This window comes from Scyliorhinus canicula, chromosome 8, assembly GCF_902713615.1.
Source record: "Scyliorhinus canicula chromosome 8, sScyCan1.1, whole genome shotgun sequence".
In the NCBI taxonomy this organism is placed as follows: Eukaryota; Metazoa; Chordata; class Chondrichthyes; order Carcharhiniformes; family Scyliorhinidae; genus Scyliorhinus; species Scyliorhinus canicula.
The window spans coordinates 90,280,325-90,301,165 of record NC_052153.1 but is presented as its reverse complement, the minus strand read 5'-3'; the positions used below and the strand labels follow the sequence as shown (position 1 = coordinate 90,301,165).

Below are 20,841 nucleotides of genomic sequence, written 5' to 3'. Positions count from 1 at the left end.
AACACTCCAAAGATCGTTACCTTGGACTCGGCACCACCTGTGTTTTTAGTACCGTGGACATTGCCTTAGCAAAATCCTGACAAAACCCTCCAAGCTTTGGGCATGCCCAAAACTTGTGGACATGATTTGCTGGCTTCCCATGCACTTTGCACACCTATCCTCAACTCCGAAGAACTTACTCATCCTAGCCGCTGTCATGTGTGCCCAGTGGACTACCTTAAATTGTATCAGGCTAAGCCTGGCGCATGATGAGGAGGTATTAACCCTGCTTAGGGCAACCGCCCACGGCCCCGCCTCTATCTCTTCTCTTAGCTCGTCCTCCCACTTGCCCTTAACCTTCTCCACCGGAGTTTCCTACGCCTCCGAAAGCTCCTAGCCAGAATCTTTCAATCTTCCCTAGACTCAGGGGAGGTGCCAGAGGACTGGAGAATTGCAGACATTATGCCCTTGTTCAAAAAAGGTTGTTAGGTAAGCCCAGCAATTGCAAACCAGTCAGTTTAACTTCAGTGGTGGGGAAGCTTCTAGAAACAATTATTCGGGATTGAATTAATAGTTACATGGAAAAATGTAGGTAGATCAGTAGAAGAAGAGAGAAAAGAGGGGAAATCATGTTTAACTAACTTGGAGTTTTTTTTAAAAAGAGGGAGTTGATGAGGATAATTCTGTTGATAATTCTGTTGTCATACAATAGAAGGATGTGAAACAGAATTAGCTGTGTAATAAGTAGCAGCAAGTAATGGTTAACGGTTATTTTTCAGACTGGAGGAAGATTTGTAGTGGAGTTCCCCAAGGATCACTGTTATTATTCTTGCTTTTTCCGGTATGTTTTAATGATCTAGATCTCAGTATGCAGGGGACAATTTTAAAGTTTGCATATGATGCAAAACTTGAAAGCGTCACAAACTGTGAGGACAGTATAGAACTCCAAAGAACATAGACAAGTTGGTGGAATGGGAAGAAAGGTGACAGATGAAGCTCAATGCAGGGAAGTATGAGGTGATGCATTTTGGTAGAAAGAACATGGAGAGACAATTTAAAATAAAAGGTACAATCTTAAGGGGAAGCAGGAGCAGACGGACCCAGAGTGTATATATGCATAAATCATTGAAGGTAAAAAGACAGGTGGGCAGAGCCATTAATAAAGCATACGGTATCCTGAGCTTTAAGAGCACAAAGGTTACGCTGCAATTATGCAAGACATTAATTCAAACTCAGCATGTGTATGGTGTACAGTTCTAGGTGCCACACTATAGGAAGGATATGGCTGTACTGGACAGAGGTCAAATAAAAAAGTCTATAAGAATAGTTTCAGGGATGAGAAACTTCAGTCATGAGGATAGATTGGATAGAGTGAGACTTCTCCATGGAGTGGAGAAGGCCAAGAGGAGATTTGATACAGGTGTTCAAAATATTGACAGGGCTGGATAAAGTAGATAGGCAGAAATGTTCCCACTTGTAAAAGGATCGAGGATAAGAGGGCACAAATTTAAAGTGATTTGCAAAAGAAAGTGTGATCTGAGAAAAATCTTTTCCACACTTTAAATGGTTCGATTCTGGAGTACACTGTCTGAAGTGTGGTGGAATCAGGTTCAGTCAAGGCATTCAGGAGGGCATTGATGATTATCTGAATAGAAACCGCGCAGGAATTTGGGGAAAAAGGCAGGAGAATGGCACTAAGTCAACGCTCATTTGAGCCGGCAGATACATTGCGACAAATTGCCTATATGCGCCCTAACAGTTCTGCACTTCTATGATCAAGCTCTTTACTTCAAAAGCAGCTGAATAAACATAATATATTAATCACATTGAAATTGTATATCTTATTATATCTTTGGATCATAAATCTGTTTATATTTGTGAAAAATGAAATCCAAATGCCTTAAATATAACATTTATATAGAATTAGTTACAATGGATGTGTTGTGTGGCATGAACTTACCATCAGTTGAGCTGTAGCTTCCAATCATTTGTATTACATTAAAGAAACTTAAAAATAAATATAATTTTTGAGATCACTGGATTATTCATTTTTTGCAACTCTCATAACACAAGATTTAATTCTGGTGGAACGTGATGGGTAGGTGAATCTGGAAGCTTAGCTCATGAAGAAAGTATTTTCTCCTATTTTGCTTCGGGTAAGGTTATCAGGGATCACTATTATTTACAAGCACAAAGGACATCATATGCCCCTCATTCACATCTGCATCAGTTAAATACAAAAACAGGAAGCGGCTGTCCGATTTGCCCTGTTCCTCCACAAGCTTTGTTGCACCAGCAAGTACTTCTGAGAGATTTGGCATTAAAGCACATGAAGGATGTAAACCTCTATGCCATTGAAAACTTTTATTTTCACGAATGTGAATTCTCAACACCAAATTCTTAAGCATGTTGGGTGGTTTTTGAAAGTTTTTTTTCCCCCACTTATTCTTTCTGTCTCATTTAACTTTCTCATTATCCCAATTTTCTTTCTCACTGTTTTACTTTCCGTAAGCAATTTTACATAGAATTAAATATTATTACACACCAACAGGTAGGACCGTCCTTGCAGTACCCCAAGGCCTGGTCGGCTTGCGAACATGCCCCCTTGGCGACCCCAAAATCGCAACCAGTGCCTGGGACTCCGCCAGAAACAACTACTTACTTTACACAAGGTCAAACTTCTCCCATAGGACAATCAGAAGCAGCCACTGGCCTAAGAAGCAAGGGAAACGCACCAATCTGCCTGGACTATACTCGAGCAATACGTTTCACTGTACCTCAGTACATGTGACAATAAATCTAATCTATACTAGGAGGTCAGAATGAGAAGGGCTCTGGATCACTGAGAGACACCGTGTCTATGGCCCGGAGCCCTATCCCTCCTGATCTTTTTGCAGTCTTGAAGTCAACCCCCAGTCCTGTTCCTTGATGATGGGTCTGTGGCCCAGGGTCCTAAGCCAATCTCTGGGATCTCTTCTCCAAGTTCTCTCCACCACCCTAGTCCTTGACCACTGTTGAAGGACTGGGGGAGGACTGGTGCACATTGGAAAATTAAGTACTGCTTCTCTTACTGGGAGAAAATCAAAGATGCCTTTATTGCATCTTTCTAGACATCATGTGCCCTCACGCCCAATATTAAAGGCTCCATTTAGTGGTGAAAGGCCAGAATAGAAATGATTGGTCTATTCCCATCAATCACTCCTGAATTCTTGCAATTTTGTAAGTAACTAGGTTTGAGTGGGTGCATATAATTTGTGTTAGGTAGCTATCCTTCGCTTATTGTATTTTGCCTAACAATGATATATAGTGTAATTATTCATTGTGTCAGCAATAAAGTGTCAAGAAAAACTAATGTTAGATCTCCAAGATCCCTTTGTATAATGTATAAATGAGAAAAGGGAGAAAAATCCTGGAAAATATTTATTTTGAGGGTTCGCAAAATTTGGCATTCCCACAAAAAAGGGTTTGCGGAATGTGTTAAAGTTTGGGAACTACTGATCAACAATAATTGAGACAGACAATTCCGTGATGACAACATTAAACAGCTTCATCGAAAGTCATGCTGTTAGGTAATTTGGACATTGAATTCTCCCTCCGTGTACCCGAACAGGTGTCAGAATGTGGCGACTAGGAGTTTTTCACAGTAACTTTATTGCAGTGTTAATGTATGTCTACTAATTGGCGCAGTGGATAGCACTGCGACTATGGTACTGAGCACCCGGGTTCGAATCCCGGCCCTGGGTCACTGTCCGTGTGGAGTTTGCACATTCTCCTCGTCTCTGCATGGGTTTCACCCCCACAACCCAAAAATGTGCAGGGTAAGCGGATTGGCAACGCTAAATTACCCCTTAATTGGAAAAAAATAATAATTGGATACTCTAAATTTATTTTTTTTAAATGTATGCCTACTTGTGACAAGATTATTATTCTTTAAGGCGCTTCTTAAAATTTATATTTTTGACCAAGTTTTTGATCATCTTTCCTCATAGAGGGCAACACAGTGGCGCAGTGATTAGCACTGGGACTATGGCGCTGAGGACCCGGATTCAAATCCCGGCCCTGGGTCACTGTCCGTGTGGAGTTTGCACATTCTCCCAGTGTCTGCGTGGGTTTCACCCACAACCCAAAGATGTGCAGGTACAGTGGATTGGCCAAGCTAAATTGCCCCTTTTGTAGTAAAAAAAATACTTGGGTACTCTCAATTTTAAAAAAAACATCCTTACTAATATCTTAAAGCAATGCTGTGTCAAATTCTATTTGATAATATTCCTATGAAGTACCAGGGCTAGTTTACTACATTAAAGATACTATATACTTGCAAGTTTTTCTTGTTGTTGGAATGCCTCAATGTCAGAAATGCCATCATACACATGAGGTCCAGTTTGTCTGTTGCAGTGATTCATGTGAATGTAAAAGAAAAAAAAATGAAACAGGGCGGCATGGTGGCATAGAGGTTGCACTGCTGCCTCACAGTACCAGGGACCTGGGTTCAGTTCCAGTCTTGGGTGACTGCCTGTGTGGAGTTTGTACGTTCTTCCAGTGTCTGTCTGAGTTTTCCTCCAGGTGCTCCAGTTTCCTCCCATAGTCCAAAGATGTGCAGGTTAGGCGGATTAGCCATGCTAAATTTCCCCTAGTGTCCAAAAGGTTAGGTGGGGTAACTGGGTTATGGGAATAGAGTGGGGGCTTGAGAGCTATTTCAGAGGGTTGGTGCAGATTTGATGGACCAAATGGCCTTCTTATGCACTATAGTGATTCTATTCCAACTATTCAAAACATAGAATCCTACAGTGCAGGAGGCCAATTGGCCCATCAAGTCTGCACCGACCTTGGAAAGAACACATTACTTAGGGCCATGCCCCATAACCCAAGACCCCGCAATCTTTTTGGACATGAAGGGAAAATTCAACATGGCCAATCCACCTATCCTGCACATCTTTGGGCTGTAGGAAGAAACCGGAGCATCCGGAGGAAACCCACGCAGACACGGGGACATCACCAGAGGCCGGAATTGAACCCAGGGCTCTGGCGCCATGATGCAGCAGTGCTATTGCGCCGCCCCAGGTTAGGGAATTTGCCCAATGTCTTAGACAGACAATAATACTCCTTCAACAAACACCACCATAAAGGTGCTACATTTCATTTGCTTTTTGGGAGACTTTGCTATGTAAATTCGCTGCTGTGTTCATTCACATGACAGTGACTGCACATCAAAAATAACTGAACAAATAAATTGGCAGAACAATGGCACATTGCTGCCTCACAGCACCAGGGACCCTGGTTCGAGTTGAGTCTTGGGCAACTGTTTGTGTGGAGTTTTCATGTTCTCCCAGTGTCTGCATGGGTTTCCTCTGGGTGCTCTGGTTTCCTCCCACCTTCGAAAGATATGAAGGTTAAGTGGGGATGCACAGAGATATGCCGGGGGAAATGGGCCTCTGTATGGTACTTTTTCAGAGGGTCGGTGCAGACTCAACGGGCTGAATGGCCTCCTTCTGCACTGATTAAATGGAAATGTAGAGCATCTTATCATATGTCTCATGATATTCCAAAATACTTCACCCAAGTTCTTTCCTTCAGTAATTTACTGTCTAAAGAAAATGTAGTTTTTCATGATCTGCCATATGATCCTGCCTTCAGATAATATGCAAGCATATCACGAACACATATTTCAAAACCAAAGTATGTTCAATAAGACCACCTCAAGGTGATAAAACTATTCATAACACAACTCTGAAGTTAAATGTAAGTTGGTGCTGAACCATGCAAAGCAGTAAGTTCCTAGTCGATGTCTCATGATCTCAACTAGCACAACAGCACGGACACTACAGTCGCTTAGTATACCCAATAGGGATAATAAATTATTGATCAATTGATGTCATCACTGGATCAGACTCACTAATGTGCCAATTGCAAAACACTTTTTAAGCTAACATTAGAAAAATGCTGTGCAGCCCAAAAGGACAAATAACCACAAATAATTGTGGCTAGAAAAATGGTTCACGATATGTATTTTGTGCGTATTTGAATATATTAGAAACCACAATCAATTTTACATTGACAAGACACAAATTGGTGCTGTTTGACATTACACCATCCTGCCTTAGACAAATTTAGCTTCAAAATACATTGATAGCATAAATGGTTATATATTTGTAGAACACAGCATAATTACAATTATTTTCTTAGACAAACCAGGATTACTGTCCCACCCAAAAAACAACAGGCCTTACAAGCAGTACCAGGAGTTAATTGTTGAATTGACAGGTTTATTGTAAACATAGTGACAGTTTCAGGTATGAAGGACAATTGATACACCTCGCCCAGCTATCCACAATATTCCCTGGTTCATTCCTAATAACACAAAAATCATGTTTGTTGACAAGGCTTGCTCAATTCCTTCTTGAACCCAACACCATAGGTGTAGCTACACCAAATGGACTGCAATATTTCAATAGGGTAGTTCATCGCTACCTTTCCAAGGGCAATTAGGAATGAGCCTGCTAGCAACATTTGCATCCCATAAAGATTTTTAAAAATTGAAGGTAACTTGTTCAATCACTCATGCTGGTAATCTACACCACATTTTTACCATCTATTTTAGTCAAAAATAATTGCTCCTGCATTTCTATTCCTTTAAATTTACAAATGTAACAATGTATGCAAAAAATATAGTCTGTTTGTCTCCAATTTATCCATACCCTTCACAATTTTAGATGATTATATTTCCTCTCATTATCTTCTTTTCACAGCAAAAAGACCTTGGGCAATCAACCTCATCTTAAATGCAATTTATTTAAGTTCTTGGATCAACAGCATAGCACCCCTCATCTGTACCCTGTTCTGCCAAGAACAAACCGTATGCTATAACACAGATGTGGTCCCATCAGGATCAAATACAGTTTTAAAATGTCCTACCTGGATTTAACCGAAATTAAAAGATTTTAACCGAATTAAAAGATTCTAGGCTTCAGATACTTGTGCAAACAATCCAGCCACTTTCAGACCAGGGCCAGTCTGCCCTTTCAGATGGACATAAAATATCCTATATACCTTATTGAAGAGTTTTTCCTCAATATCCTGGCCAATATTTATCCTTCAACTAACCACATTTAAAAACAGGTTGCTTGGTCATTATCACATTGCTGTTTGTGATATGCGGGTGAGCAGTTTGGCTTCCAGATTTCCTGCAACAGTTAAGTTCAAAAGGTGTTTAATTAGCTGTAAAGTGGTTTTGAATGAAGAGTTCAGGAAAGCTACTATATGAATGCAAGTTATTTATGTTTCAAATGTTACACTATCCGCTATGGATCCAACATCCTGCTGGCTTTTTAACAGCCTGTGGTGCTGATGGTTTTAGGACCTGTCCACTAAAATCCCCAAACATTTCTTCTGCCTTGGCACTTCAAGTATGATAGTTGTGCCCAGCTACAAAGGACTGAATGATTCAGTGATCTATATTAACTAACTGGACTGCAAAATTATGAAAACAGATTGAGTTCTAAACTGAGCTGTATTTTGAGACAGGGAGCCCCACACTAATGTTTAAATATTTGGTTTGAGATCATATTATTCAAGAACAAGCCACACATACATTACTACAATACTTCAAAACGGTGGTGTATGCTTTTAATAGTTTCATTTTAAAAATCCAAAATTATATTTTTCACATGGTCTAAGGATATTGCAAGGACACAAAACAAATCCTTATTTGCAGTTATCTGGTCGACATTGACGGAAAGATGGTTGTAACTCATTTCTAAACATTACTAGTTACATTTGTATCATTTAAGGGTCTTCTACAGAGTGATAAACAGTGGTGATAACATCTATAATCATTATTAATAATACAGCAGTGTTAATATAAATTATGTTCAGCAACACCCACACACCAACCTCAAGATTTGTCAGTCAATACCTCAGAACAAATGCTAGTTCACATAGAGAAGAACATTAATGCAGCTAGAAGTACAACCAGATGCTTGGCATAGTCATTGTGGATGCCGCATTGGAATCTTTAATTGCATCATCTGCATTCCTCTACTTTCACCTTATAACCCAATGTTGCTGCAACTAATGGTTATTCTAGCTTCAAATGCTATTTTAAGCTCTACTGTAGTGTTATGATGTCATCCACTCTGATACAAATCAGATCCATACAAAATCAGATGGTTCAGCCTTCTGAAAATCAAGTTGAAAGCACAGTAAAATACTTCTATGGAAGGCTATAGACTCAATACATCATAGAGAAACATGATTTGATGTGTTATGTCAAAATAACAACTCATGTAGCATGTACAGATACTTCTCCCACACACTTTTACCTATTATTCTTTAATCAGTAACTTGCGAGATTTTGAGCACATCATCATTTCTATCTTGATGCACAAGTCATGGGTTAATATTTTGTATTTTACTGATCAGAATGGATAAATAATAGTCGAGCAATATTTTATGTTGATTTGATTTCATGGGTAGTAACCACAAGTTTGAATACGTATGGTGGAGGAGTTTGACTCAGCAACCACATTGGGAATGCCTCAGTGCATGAATATACTTCATTGCTCTGCCATACAGATTATAAAAACCTAATTTGACCTGGATCCATGTCACTGCTTACAGGAATTAACAAATGATGTGTTATGGATGCAAAGGTAGAGCCATGGATATTCCTGCTCTTCGCTGCACAGAGGTGAATTTTTTGTCATGTGGTGATTAACAAAACTTCCAGTTCAAACGCAAGAATACAAACAGCACTGAATACAACTCAGTCAAAATCAGTAAATATTTTCACCACCTCTCAAAACATGAAGCTTTCTCTTTTATCATTAAAGACATGCTTCCACACTTAACATGAGTCCATCGATTCCATCATGTCATTTCTACCCCCATTCCTGGCTTTAATTTTTTTCCCCCTCTGACAAAAAGTGGCATTTGTGTAATAATATCGCTGACTCTGGCAGATGTGATCAAACGATCAATTTTAATCATGTAACCTAACACAATACAATAATATCCCCTGCTGTATAATTGGCATTTATCTTAAAGCACTTGATACAGTTAACTTGAATACAAGTCTACTTTTGGCCTTCTACCCGCTAAAAGGCTTGTCCCAGCTGCACTGTTGATCCTGTGAATTACAGGGCTGCACATGGAAGAATTTAGGACACCAAACTTTATAAAATGTTGTTGTCTATCAAGATCTTGAAAGAAAGATTGACACAAGTTTTTTTTTACATTTGTTGAACAGGGCATTAGAAATTGACTCAACCTTCCCAGTTGAAACATATATTTAAAAATGTAAATCATTAGATGGCTTGCTCAGTAATTCCAATTACGCTATATACAGCAACTGTACAATCCTTTTACAACTTGCATCGTCTTTGGTTAAACAATATGATCAATCACACATCACCCAAAAATGTCAACTGCAGTATTAAAACAAAACCAATGTATTGAGTACACACCATGTATGCTTCCCTGTATAAGCAATGCGTTAAGGCAAATTTCACAATATAAATGTACAAGTTACATACTGTAAGTGCATCAGCATTTCCTTATATTTAGAAATATACAAACTATACAAATGAAAAACGAAGGGCTTCATAGCTACATGACTCCAATGATATATAAGCATTGTGTAGAACTCCATCTACACCCCAGATTACAGAAATTGACCAAACATGTTCACAACATTGCAATAACATAAAATGGCTTCATTTGGAGAATTCTGATTATCACTTCAAGCTATCGCTGTAAATAGGCCGGCTGTTTTGTTTGCCTGCAAGATACTCTAATTACTGAAGAATAACCTTAACTCCCTCCCAATCGGAGTTACGCATCCAGAACTGAAAACAATGCCGACAAAATCCATTGTAACCACAAACAACTCTCACCACATTAAAAGTAAATAAATAAACACGCACAAATGTCAGGTTAACAACCCCACTGCACCTATCTGACTAAGTGGGACACAAGACAGTCTGTTACATTCCCCCGGGGGGGGGGGGTAAAATGCTAACTATTCCGATCTTTTCTTAAATGTGAAGTTATTTTTCCTCCCCCACCCCCAATGTCATTTTCCTCGAATACTCACCGAGCAGCAGTAGTTTCAGCTCTCGTCGCGCATCCCGCTTGTCTCTCCGGAGCTGCCTCTCGATCTCCGCGTTGATCCTTTTGGCTTCTTTCGCCTCTTCGCTCAGGCAGCACGCCATGATGGAGTCGAGAGTCATGTAGCCGACTGGTGTGTGTGTTTGTGCCTGTGTATCTGTGTGTATTGTGGTGTGGTTGGAGGAGGGGGGTGTCTTCGCTCAGTATTCCACAGCCTTCCTAAACATGGAGAATTCACTGGGAGTTTTAAGGCGGCGGGGGAGGAGGGAGGGGAAAAGACAATTTTTGAAAAATTGCAAAAAAAAAACCTAACACAGTGCTGAGAGAAGGGCTGACGCTGATTATTTTGCAACCCGAAAGCTTGGGAAGGGAGGGTCTCTGATGATCTCTCTCGTTGATGTTCTCCTCGCGCTGTGAACGGATGCAACTATATCCTGCGGCAACCCTTTTCGCTCTTTGTATTTTTCACGCATAAATAATATACATATATAAAATCGCCAGGCTGTCGGATCCAGTCGCGCTGGCGATTTTTCCCCCGTCACGTTGTCTGCGAATTTCCGAAGTAAAGCGGCTGGGAGCGCAGAGAGAGAGACGTCTTGTTGCTGCTGCTTTCCGCTAGATCCACGGGCGTGGTAAACTGGAGCGAATATGGCGGCTCTTCGCTCCCTCCCTCCCTGCCGCCCGCCCTCTGAGTGGAGAGACTGGGAATGCAGCTGCGATAACCACAATCACTGCACACACCTTGGGAGCACATTTAAAAACACACACACGCACAGTAAAATACAGGCCAGATAAGAATGCTGCACAACCCGACCTCTTTTTTTTTAAATCACCAGCTACAATATTTTATTTACATATGTGCGTTTTCATATAAATTCCCATTTTCTTATTTAAATCACGCATGCAATTTTTTTCTCCATCCTCCCTGATGTTTTTCATTACAACCGACGATTGCTCTCGATTCGCAACGTAATTTTATGCATTTGGAGAGAGAAAGAGAGGAGAGCGGATTTTATGAGTAGAAAGGGACTTTTAAATTAATTCTTGCTGCACGGAGATGGATGAAAACCCGTAATAGAAAAAGGAAATCCGGCCACGATTTTCCCTCCCCGTCGTGATATATATATATATATCAACAGGACATAATCTGATATTACAGCAGTTGGACCACGGTCAAAAACAGTGCGAACTATGTGGAGATGTTCATTTCGGACAGGGACCATTTCAAACGGCCCTTTTCCATACATTCCCATGACCATAACATCCGCGGAGAGGCCACTCCTCATAGCAATTCAAATCCCAAATACAAAAAAAACTTCAGTCACTCACAAAAGACAAGATACCATTGAATTGATCCGTGTGGTTTGTATGTTGGAAAATCCCATGTTAGCATTAACTCATTAAGGCCACATCAACCGGATTCGAGAACACAAAATCAGTTTTTGTTTTAATATAAAAGTAGTGGATACTGCTGCTGCGTTTCTTTCACCATCTTTATTTTTGGGGAAGAGGCTGCAGCGTTTGAAGGATCATAACGGTAATCTCGTCCATGTTTGAAATGATTCCGTTAACATAACTCGGTTCTTTACAGCTAATGAATGAGGGTGCTGATTATTTTTTAAAGCATACTTTGTGGTATTGATGCAGCGGTGGACCACCCTTCGTGCCATGGCTTTTTGTAGCGACAACGAGCAAAGAGAATGTGGGATGGGGGCGCGGTGGACCTCATATGAGTCATGCAAGATGTCAATTCACAATTACATAACTATCTTGTTTTAATATAAACAATTTGACATCCCTGTTTTACGTCAGTTTTAACACGTGGGATAGTAGTTCACAGAATCATCGAATCCCGACAGTGCAGAAGGAGGCCATTTGGCCCACCGAGTTTGCACCGACCCTCTGAAAGAGCACTCCATCCAGGCCTACTCCCTGCACCGCCGTAACCCCACTTCCTGCACCGATGTAACCCCACCTAACCTTTTTGGACACTAAGGGTCAATTTTAGCATGACCAATCCACCTAACCTGTGCATTTTCAGACTTTGGGGGGAAAGACAGAGCAGCTGGAGGAAACCCACACAGATACATGCAAACTCCACACAGTCACCCAAGATCAGAATCGAATCTGGGTCACTGGCCCTATGAGCCAGCAGTGCAAACAATGTGCCACCATGCCCTGCTGTGACTTAAACACTTTATAGTGCTCAATAGAAGTGTGTGTGTTCTATACAAATGGCATAGCCGACTTGTTGCTCTGTTATATTTAGGTATTGTAAAGAACTTACCTCATTTGTCTGTTAAACAGCAAGTTGTGTATTTACATTTGAATGATCTTTCAAGGTCAAATTATCATTTAACATGTTACATTTCATGTAAATTCAATATGAAGAGTTTATTGACAAATGCTTTATACCTATTGTGGTACTCACCACTGTTGTATATATCACATACATGAGATGTAATACGGTAAGGCTCCTGTACTACAGGTATGGGGGTAGATCCCTGCATGCTGGCTCCGCCCAGTAGGCAGAGTATAAATGTGTGGGCTCACCGAGCTGCAGCCATTTCGGCAGGAGCTGCAGGAGGCTACACATCTCTGCTTGATAAAGCCTCGATTACTCTCTACTCTCGTCTCCTCGTAATTGATAGTGCGTCACCTATTATGGGTTTTCTGATCGTGGTTTACTTGAGTTGAAATTCCACTGTTTAAATAACTCATTGTATAATTGCATAATGTTAATTTCAAGCAGGTTTCTCTGATACTAACGACAATCTATCCTCCTCAATTCACCAGCAAAACTGCTAAACATGCACAGCTATTGTAACTATGTGTAAAATACCCATATATGGGCAGTAGGGTGGTGCAGTGGTTAGCACTGGGACTACGGCACTGAGGACCCGAGTTCGAATCCCGGCCCTGGGTCACTGTCCATGTGGAGTTTGCACATTCTCCCAGTGTTTGCGCCGGTTTCACCCCCACTACCCAAAGATGTGCAGGCTAGGTGGATTGGCCACACTAAATTGCCCCTTAATTGGAAAAAAATGAATTGGGTACTCTAAATTTAAAAAAAAATACCCATATATACAGCTATATAATTTTATAAGGTGATACAATTCAACAATGTTGACTACAGCTAAGGTCTCTTGTGATAAACTATTGAGCTCTGTGTTAAATAAGTGCATTATTTAGAGAAACAACATAAACTCAGCTAAACCCAATGAATTAGGTAGCATTGTGGGTGAGAGGATTTCGAAGATGCTGGTGAGAATCTAGTTTAAATTTATAAATATGATTTTATAGGTCATTTATTGTACTCCATATAATGAGCATAATTAGAGTTCAACCAATTGGAAGTAAGAACCCTTGTGCTGAATCTAGCATCAGCTTCTCTCAGTGGTATCATTTTCATCTCTGAATCAAAAGGCTGTGGCTTCAAGACTTTGAGCACATAATCCAGGCTGAGGGAGTGCTGAATTGTCAGTGGTATGCTTGCTTGGTAGATGTTAAACCCAGACCCCACTTGTCTGTTAGGAGGATATAAAAAAATCCCATGTAGTTTATCAATGAGGGAATGCTCCTCATACCCTGGCTAACTGTTTTCCCCACATGTATCCAACATTTAAAATGGGAAGTGGGGTAAGGTTGCGGGAGGTGGGCGCAGTGGGAATTAATGATCTGAATATGTTCTTGTCCAGGAAAATAGCATCACCATGATCTGCCCATTTCATATATGCCTTCTACCATTGGGCTTTATAATGCTCAATGATGTCTGATAGTGGACCCACACTAATTGTGAAATTATTAACCCCTTTATCAGCAGTTGTCTCCTTTTGATATGCAAACAGGAAAATACTTTTTAATACTAGAACACTAAGGTCTCTGGCATTCTGAATAACTAGACATGATGGGGATGGGGGCAGCGATAGGTTTTGCCACACGCTCTGTGGTGGACTGAATTGTTTCAATTCTATGCATGAAGACATAACAAATGTTTGTAATGGACTCCTCCACATTAGCCATCATCTGCTTGCAGTAATTTAAAAAAATAAATTTAAAGTACCCAATTCTTTTTTTTCCAATTAAAGGGAAATTTAGCGTGGCCAATCCATCTTACCTCTACATCTTTGGGTTGTAGAGGTGAGACCCACGCAGACATGAGGAGAATGTGCAAACTCCACACAGACAATGACCCGGGACCAGGATCGAACCAGGGTCTTCGGCGTCGTGAGGCAGCAGTGCTAATCACTGGGCCACTTTGCCACCTCTGCTTGCAATAATCTTTCATTATTTAAAAAATAGGTGCCATGAAACTCACATCAGTTGAGTAGGTGTCTGAGCATGCCTTTTAATAGTGTCCATGTCCTGTCCTATTACCATTGGCTCTTGTCTAGCCATTATATATTACACACTGGCAGCACGGTGGGACAGTGGTTGGCACTGCTGTCTCAAGGCACTGAGGTCCCAGATTCGATCCCGGCTCTGGGTCACTGTCCGTGTAGAGTTTTCACATTCTCCCCGTCTTTGCGTGTGTTTCGCCCCACAACCCAAAGTTGTGCAGAGTCGGTGGATTGGTTACGCTAAATTACCCCTTAATCGGAAAAATGAATTGGGCACTCTAAATTTATTTTTTAAATATATATATTACACACTGCAGTCTCTTCAACTCCACTCTCCAAACACCCTATGATGCTTAGCAGGGTAGAATATGGGGCAGTGTATGCCGGGTGCCTGACTATGTTGCATGTAGTATTTAAATCCTTCCTTTTATATTGCACGTTTGTCATTAAAATAATCCCAAAGTGCATCTTAGAGGTAAAACCAGAATAAGATGGATACAAAGCCAAGGAAGGAGCTATTAAGAGTGATTAAAAAGCTTGGTCAATTGGTGAATTTTAAGGAATGTCTTCAAGGAGGAAAGAGAAGGGGGCATGCAGCAGTGTTGATAGGGGAATTTGAGAGCATTGGCCTGAGATGGCTGAAGGCACAGCTGCCAATGATGGGATGAAAGGAGAGGAGGATCCAAAAGAAACCAGAGGTGGCGGGACAGAGTTTTGGGGAAGAAAGTTATACGGCTGCATAAGGTTATAGAGATGAGGAAGCAAAAGACCAGATGGAGCAATATGCTCACAAGGATTTGAATTAGATTTGAATGAAGTGGGAGACTAATGTGCATCACCAAAAAGTGCTGGATGAGCAAAACTTGTGTGATAGGATATGTGCAGTAGTGTTTTGGGTCAGCTGAAGTTTGTTGAGGATGGTCAACGGAAGACTAACAAGGAGAGCATTGAAATAAGCATGCAAATGCATGGATGAGAATTTTATAACAGTTGGGCTGTGGTGAGGGAGAGGTGGATGATTATGGAGGTAGAATATTTTCGAAGGAGTGGATATGGATTTAACAGCTCAATTAGAAGTCAAAAAGTTTTCAGAGGTTCAAATGGTTTGACTCAGTTTGAGACAATGGCCAGGAACAGTATTACAATTGATGGCAAAGGTTCAGAGTTTGTGGCGGGGCCGAGAGACAATGGCTTAGCATTTGCAATGTTTAACTTAAGAAACTTAAGGGTAGCACAGTAGCATAGTGGTTAACACAAATGCTTCACAGCTCCAGGGTCCCAGGTTCGATTCCCGGCTTGGGTCACTGTCTGTGTGGAGTCTGCTCGTTCTCCCCGTGTGTGCGTGGGTTTCCTCCGGGTGCTCCGGTTTCCTCCCACAGTCCAAAGATGTGCAGGTTAGGTGAATTGGCCAGGCTAAATTGCCCTCAGGGTCCAACTTGCCCTTAGTGTTGGTGGGGTTACTGGGTTATGGGGATAGGGTGGAGGTATGGCCTTGGGTAGGGTGCTCTTTCCAAGAGCCGGTGCAGACTCGATGGGCCGAATGGCCTCCTGCACTGTAAATTCTGTGAAAAAAAAAACTACTTTGTTCAAGACCAAATAGTCCGACAACATGGGGCAGTAGTGGGGTTAAGAGAAATGACGAAAGGGTGTTGTCACTGTATATTTGAAAGCTGGCTCCACATCTGGAAATAATGTTGCATCAGGTCCTTGTGGGAGCACCCTGTGCACAAATTAGCTACCACATTTCATACACTACATCAGGGACAGTGGGCGGCATTCTCCGACCCCCCGCTGGGTCGGAGAATTGCCGGGGGCTGGCATCAATCCCGCCCCCGCCATGTCCCGAAGTCTCTGGCACCGGAGATTCGACAGGGGCGGGAATCGCGCCGCGCCAGTCGGCGGGCCCCCCACGGCGATTCTCCGGCCCGCGATGGGCCGAAGACCCGCCGCTGTCATGCTGGTCCCGACGGCGTGGATCAAACCACCTACCTTATCGGCGGGACCAGGCGACGCGAGTGGGCTCCGGGGTCCTGGGGGGGTCGCGGGGCCATTTGGCCCCTGTGGTGCCAACACCGTGGCCTGGCCCACGATCGGGGCCCACCAATCGGCAGGCGGGCCTGTGCCATAGGGGCACTCTTTTCCTTCTGCCTTCGCCATGGCCTTCACCATGGCGGAGGCGGAAGTGACCCCCTCCCCAGCGCATGCGCGGAGATGACGGATGCTCCGGTGCATGCGCGGACTTCCGCCTGCCGTTGAAGTCCCTTCCGCCTTGGCTGGCGTGGCGCCAAAGGCCATTCCCGCCAGCCGGCGGAGCGTCAACCACTCTGGCGCGGGCCTAGCCCCTCAATGTTAGAGCTTGGCCCCTAAAGGTGCGGAGACTTCCGCGTCTTTGGGGTGGCCCCCGCCGGAGTGGTTCATGCCACTCCATCACGCCGGGACAACCCCGCCCTGCCGGGTAGGGGAGAATGCCGGCCTATATCAGGGACTGCACTCCAAAAAGTACTTAATTGGCTGAAAACACTTTGGAATGTACTCAGGCTGTGGAACGTACTCAGGCTGTGAAAGGTGCTAAATAAATGCAAATCTTTCTTTCGTTCTGAAAGACTATGACCAGGTGAGCCTGCATTTGACTGTGACCTATGAATACTAAATAAATCTGATTTTTGGATATTGAGTTAATCAATTTAGAATATTGGGCATATGGCACAATGGTTAGCATGGGGGCTGGTTTAGCTCACTGAGCTAAATCGCTGGCTTTTAAAGCAGACCAAGTAGGCCGGCAGCACGGTTCGATTCCCGTACCAGCCTCCGCGGACAGGCACCGGAATGTGGCGACTAGGGGCTTTTCTCAGTAACTTAATTGAAGCTTACTCGTGACAATAAGCGATTTTCATTTTCATTTCATTTCATTGCTGCTTCACAGCAATAGGGACCCGGGTTCAATTCCGACCTCAGGTGACTGTCTGTGTGGAGTTTATACATTCTCCCCGTGCCTGCTTGGGTTTCTTCTGGGTGCTCCGGTATGTTGCTCGTTCTGGGTGAGTGTGCTTAACACTCAATTTGGCTCTGTTTCGTTCCTTAGCTTTGGAGTCGCCAGGTATCGTTAAGATACCGCCACAAGTTTCAAGTTCAAGTTCAAAGCAATAAATCTATACACCAGTTAGTAAGTTCAAGCAAGACACGTTTATTATATTACAGTAATCTACTAATCATGCATATAAAACTATAAGACTAGGCTAATCCTACCACTAATAGGCCAAATACTTATCTGGATAAGGGGACTGCCGGATCAGGGAACAACGGCCTCTAGCTTTGTCCTGGGTCCGCAGGCTTCCAGTAGTTATGGACTAAAGGGGGTCAGGAGTGTCTACTCTCGTAGCGTGCGTTGTGAATTACTTGTTGGTGGCTGCTGTCCAGACCTCTCCTCCTTAAGGTTCTTCTGCTGCAACGGTGTTCTGCTGGGAGGGCTGGCTGGTCAAGGAGAGGCTGGCAGAGAGAGAGAGCTGGGGTCGCGGTCTCTGTCTTATACCTCTCTCAGGGTCTGGGTGGACCCTCTATTCACTCGCAATCGATTGGGTCTCTTCCCAATCGATTGATTTGAATTCCCCAATAAGGGGGCAGTTCCTCGATCTCTGGGCGGTTCTTAAGTTGGGACTTATTGTTTTGGACTTCCTTTGGCGCCAAAAAGTCTGGCCTTCCATTTAGTGTATCGATTTGTGTTAACTTGTTTCTATTGTACCTGGGGATCGCCCGGTATCGCCTCATTAGCTAACTGTTTTCTTTTCATAGTGCTGTCTGGTTTCTGCAGCAGTCAGAACTGGTTTCTGCAGTAGTCTGAATATACAAGCGCTTTGCAAGCTGCTTACTTTTACAACATGTCCAATTTCCCTGCATTCCTTGCAATCTTCCATTTTGTGTTGGGCAGTGGTCACCCCAGGTGGCTACAGGTTTCCTCCCACAGTCCAAAGATGTGCAGGTTAGGTGGATTGGCCATGCTAAATTTCCCCTAAGTGTCCAAAGGTTAGGTAGGGTTACAGGAATAGGCAAGGTCTTGGCATGGTGCTCTTTCGGAGGGTGGGTGCAGACCCAATGGGCCAAATGACATTCTTCTGCACTGTAGGAATTTTATGAAATAGGGTGGTCAAGCAGGTCCCCTGCTTCTCCCACATGTGCTTTTTCCCTTCAGTCCTCACTTCCCCATCTCCACTTCTGGGAATGTGTATCAGGATTTTAAAATATATTTTGAAAAAATTATCTTAAGTCTCTCACTTTTAATAATAATTCAAAGTAGCAATTATTTTGTTCTTGTTTTCATTTGTTACCTTTTTTATTTTAAGAGACAGTTTGATGGCAAGAATAGGAACTAATTACAGGGACCCAGGAAAGTATGAACATACACACAGGCAGAACAGACTATTAATAAATAGATTGATGACAGCAAGGTCAGTGAGAAGCGGAAGACAAAGAAAAACAATATTTGTTCATTTCTAAAATAAAAAAACAATTTAGTTTTGATATACAGGACAGATACACATGGCAGATGGGAATCTGTTTACATGATTATCTTATTCCTTTGGTATGTTTAATGGGGTGGTACGTTGGCAAAGGGTTATCACTGATGCCTCACAGTGCCAGGGACCGGGTTCAATTCCAGTCTTGGGTCACTGTGTGAAGTTTGTATATGGGCGGCATGGTAGCACAGTGGTTAGCACCGTTGCTTGGCCTGCCAGGGTCCCAGGTTCTATTCCCGGCTTGGGTCACAGTCTGTGCGGAATCTGCACGTTCTCCCTATGTCTGCGTGGGTTTCCTCCAGGTGCTCCAGTTTCCTCCCACAAGTTCCAAAAAGACGTGCTGTTAGGTAATTTGGACATTCTGAATTCTCCTTCCATGTACCCAAACAGGCGCCGGAATATGGTGACTCGGGGCTTTTCACAGTAACTTCATCACAGCATTAATGTAAACCTACTTGTGACAATAAAGATTATTATTCTTATTCTCCCCATGTTAGCGTGGGTTTCCTCCGGTGCTCTGGTTTTCTCCCACAGTCCAAAGATGTGCAGTGGGTTCGCCATGTAAATTGCTGCTTAGTGTCCAGGGATTTGTAGGTTAGGTTATGGAATAGGACGGGCTGAACATGGGTAGAGTGCTCATTCAAAGGGTCAGTGCACACCCGATGAGCAAATGGCCTCCTTCGGCACTGTAGGGATTCTGTGATCAATGGCCAAGTCTATTCTGTTTGAAATATAGAAGAATTTAAAACGTTTTTTTCACTTGGCAACAGGCCAAATCACTCTATGGTAAATGCCTGAACAGAATGCTACTTCCTGTTCTGCATGCATATAGATAAAGTTACAAAAAAGAGCAATTGCATGTTCAGTTTTACATATAGGGGCAGAAAATACAAGTATTTAAAAAAAATATTTTATTTGAGGCTTTTGAAAATAAACAAACAAAAGCAGAACACCCATAAAACATTATAAACAACCAATACCCACTCCTCCACCTACCGCCCCCTTCTCCCATCCTGCCTTCCCCATTTTAACCCCTCAAACCTCCTTAAAGAAATCAATAATGGCTTCCACCTTCAAATGAACCCATTGACCGCCCCTCTCAAGACGAAAATGACCTTCTCCAGCCTCAGGAATTCTGCCAGGTCGCTCACCCACACCCTCGCTTTCGGCAGCTCCGAGACCCTCTACCCGAGGAAGAGCTGTCTCCGGGTTATCAGAGAGGCAAAGGCCAAGACATCGGCCTCTCGTGCGCCCTGGACTCCCGGGCCTTCCGACACCCCAAATATCGTCACCTCTGGACTCGGGGCCACCTTCACCCCCAGAACCTCGGGACATTGGGTGGGATTCTCCAACCACCCTGGGGGTCGGAGAATGCCCGGGGCCAGCGTCAATCCTGCCCCTGCCGTATCCCGAATTCTCCACCACCCGAGATACAGCGGTGGACGGGAATCGCGCTGCGCCAGTCGGCGGGCCCCCCGTGGCGATTCTCCAGCCCGCGATGGGCCGAAATCCCGCCGCTGACGGGCCTTTCCACCGGCGTGGATTAAGCCACCTACCTGACCGGCGGGATTGGCGGCGCGTGCGGGCTTCAAGGTCCTGAGGGAGGGCGCAAGGCGATCTGACCCCGGGGGGTGACCCCACGGTGGCCTGGCCCACGATAGGGGGCCCACCGATCAGCGGCGGGCCTGTGCCGTGGGGGCACTCTTTTTCTTCCACCTCCGCCATGGCCTTCACCATGGCAGAGGCGGAGAGACCCCCTCCCCTGCGCATGCGCCGGTATGACATCAGCAGCCGCTGACGCTCCGGCGCATGCGCGGACTTACGCCAGCCAGCGAAGTCCATTTGGCTCCAGCTGGCGAGGCGCCAAAGGCCGTTCACGCCAGCTGGCGGGGTGGGAACCACTCCGG

The 20,841-nt window shown here is 43.5% G+C and overlaps 1 protein-coding gene across 3 annotated transcripts in view; it reads right to left on the bottom strand.

The window, feature by feature from the left end:
• LOC119970383 (guanine nucleotide-binding protein G(q) subunit alpha) overlaps positions 1–11,491 on the bottom strand; it is a 318,243-nt gene extending 306,752 nt beyond the window's left edge. Inside the window, exon 1 of one of the 3 annotated variants that reach the window (XM_038804914.1) lies at positions 11,413–11,491. In XM_038804914.1, coding sequence (XP_038660842.1) covers positions 11,413–11,476 — 64 coding nt within the window. In that variant the 5' untranslated portion in view covers positions 11,477–11,491. Of the gene's footprint in view, positions 1–10,069; positions 10,762–11,412 lie in introns of those variants that run through there. The other 2 variants (XM_038804913.1, XM_038804916.1) reach the window with 2 other exon arrangements.
• Between the last annotated feature and the right edge of the window lie 9,350 nt (positions 11,492–20,841).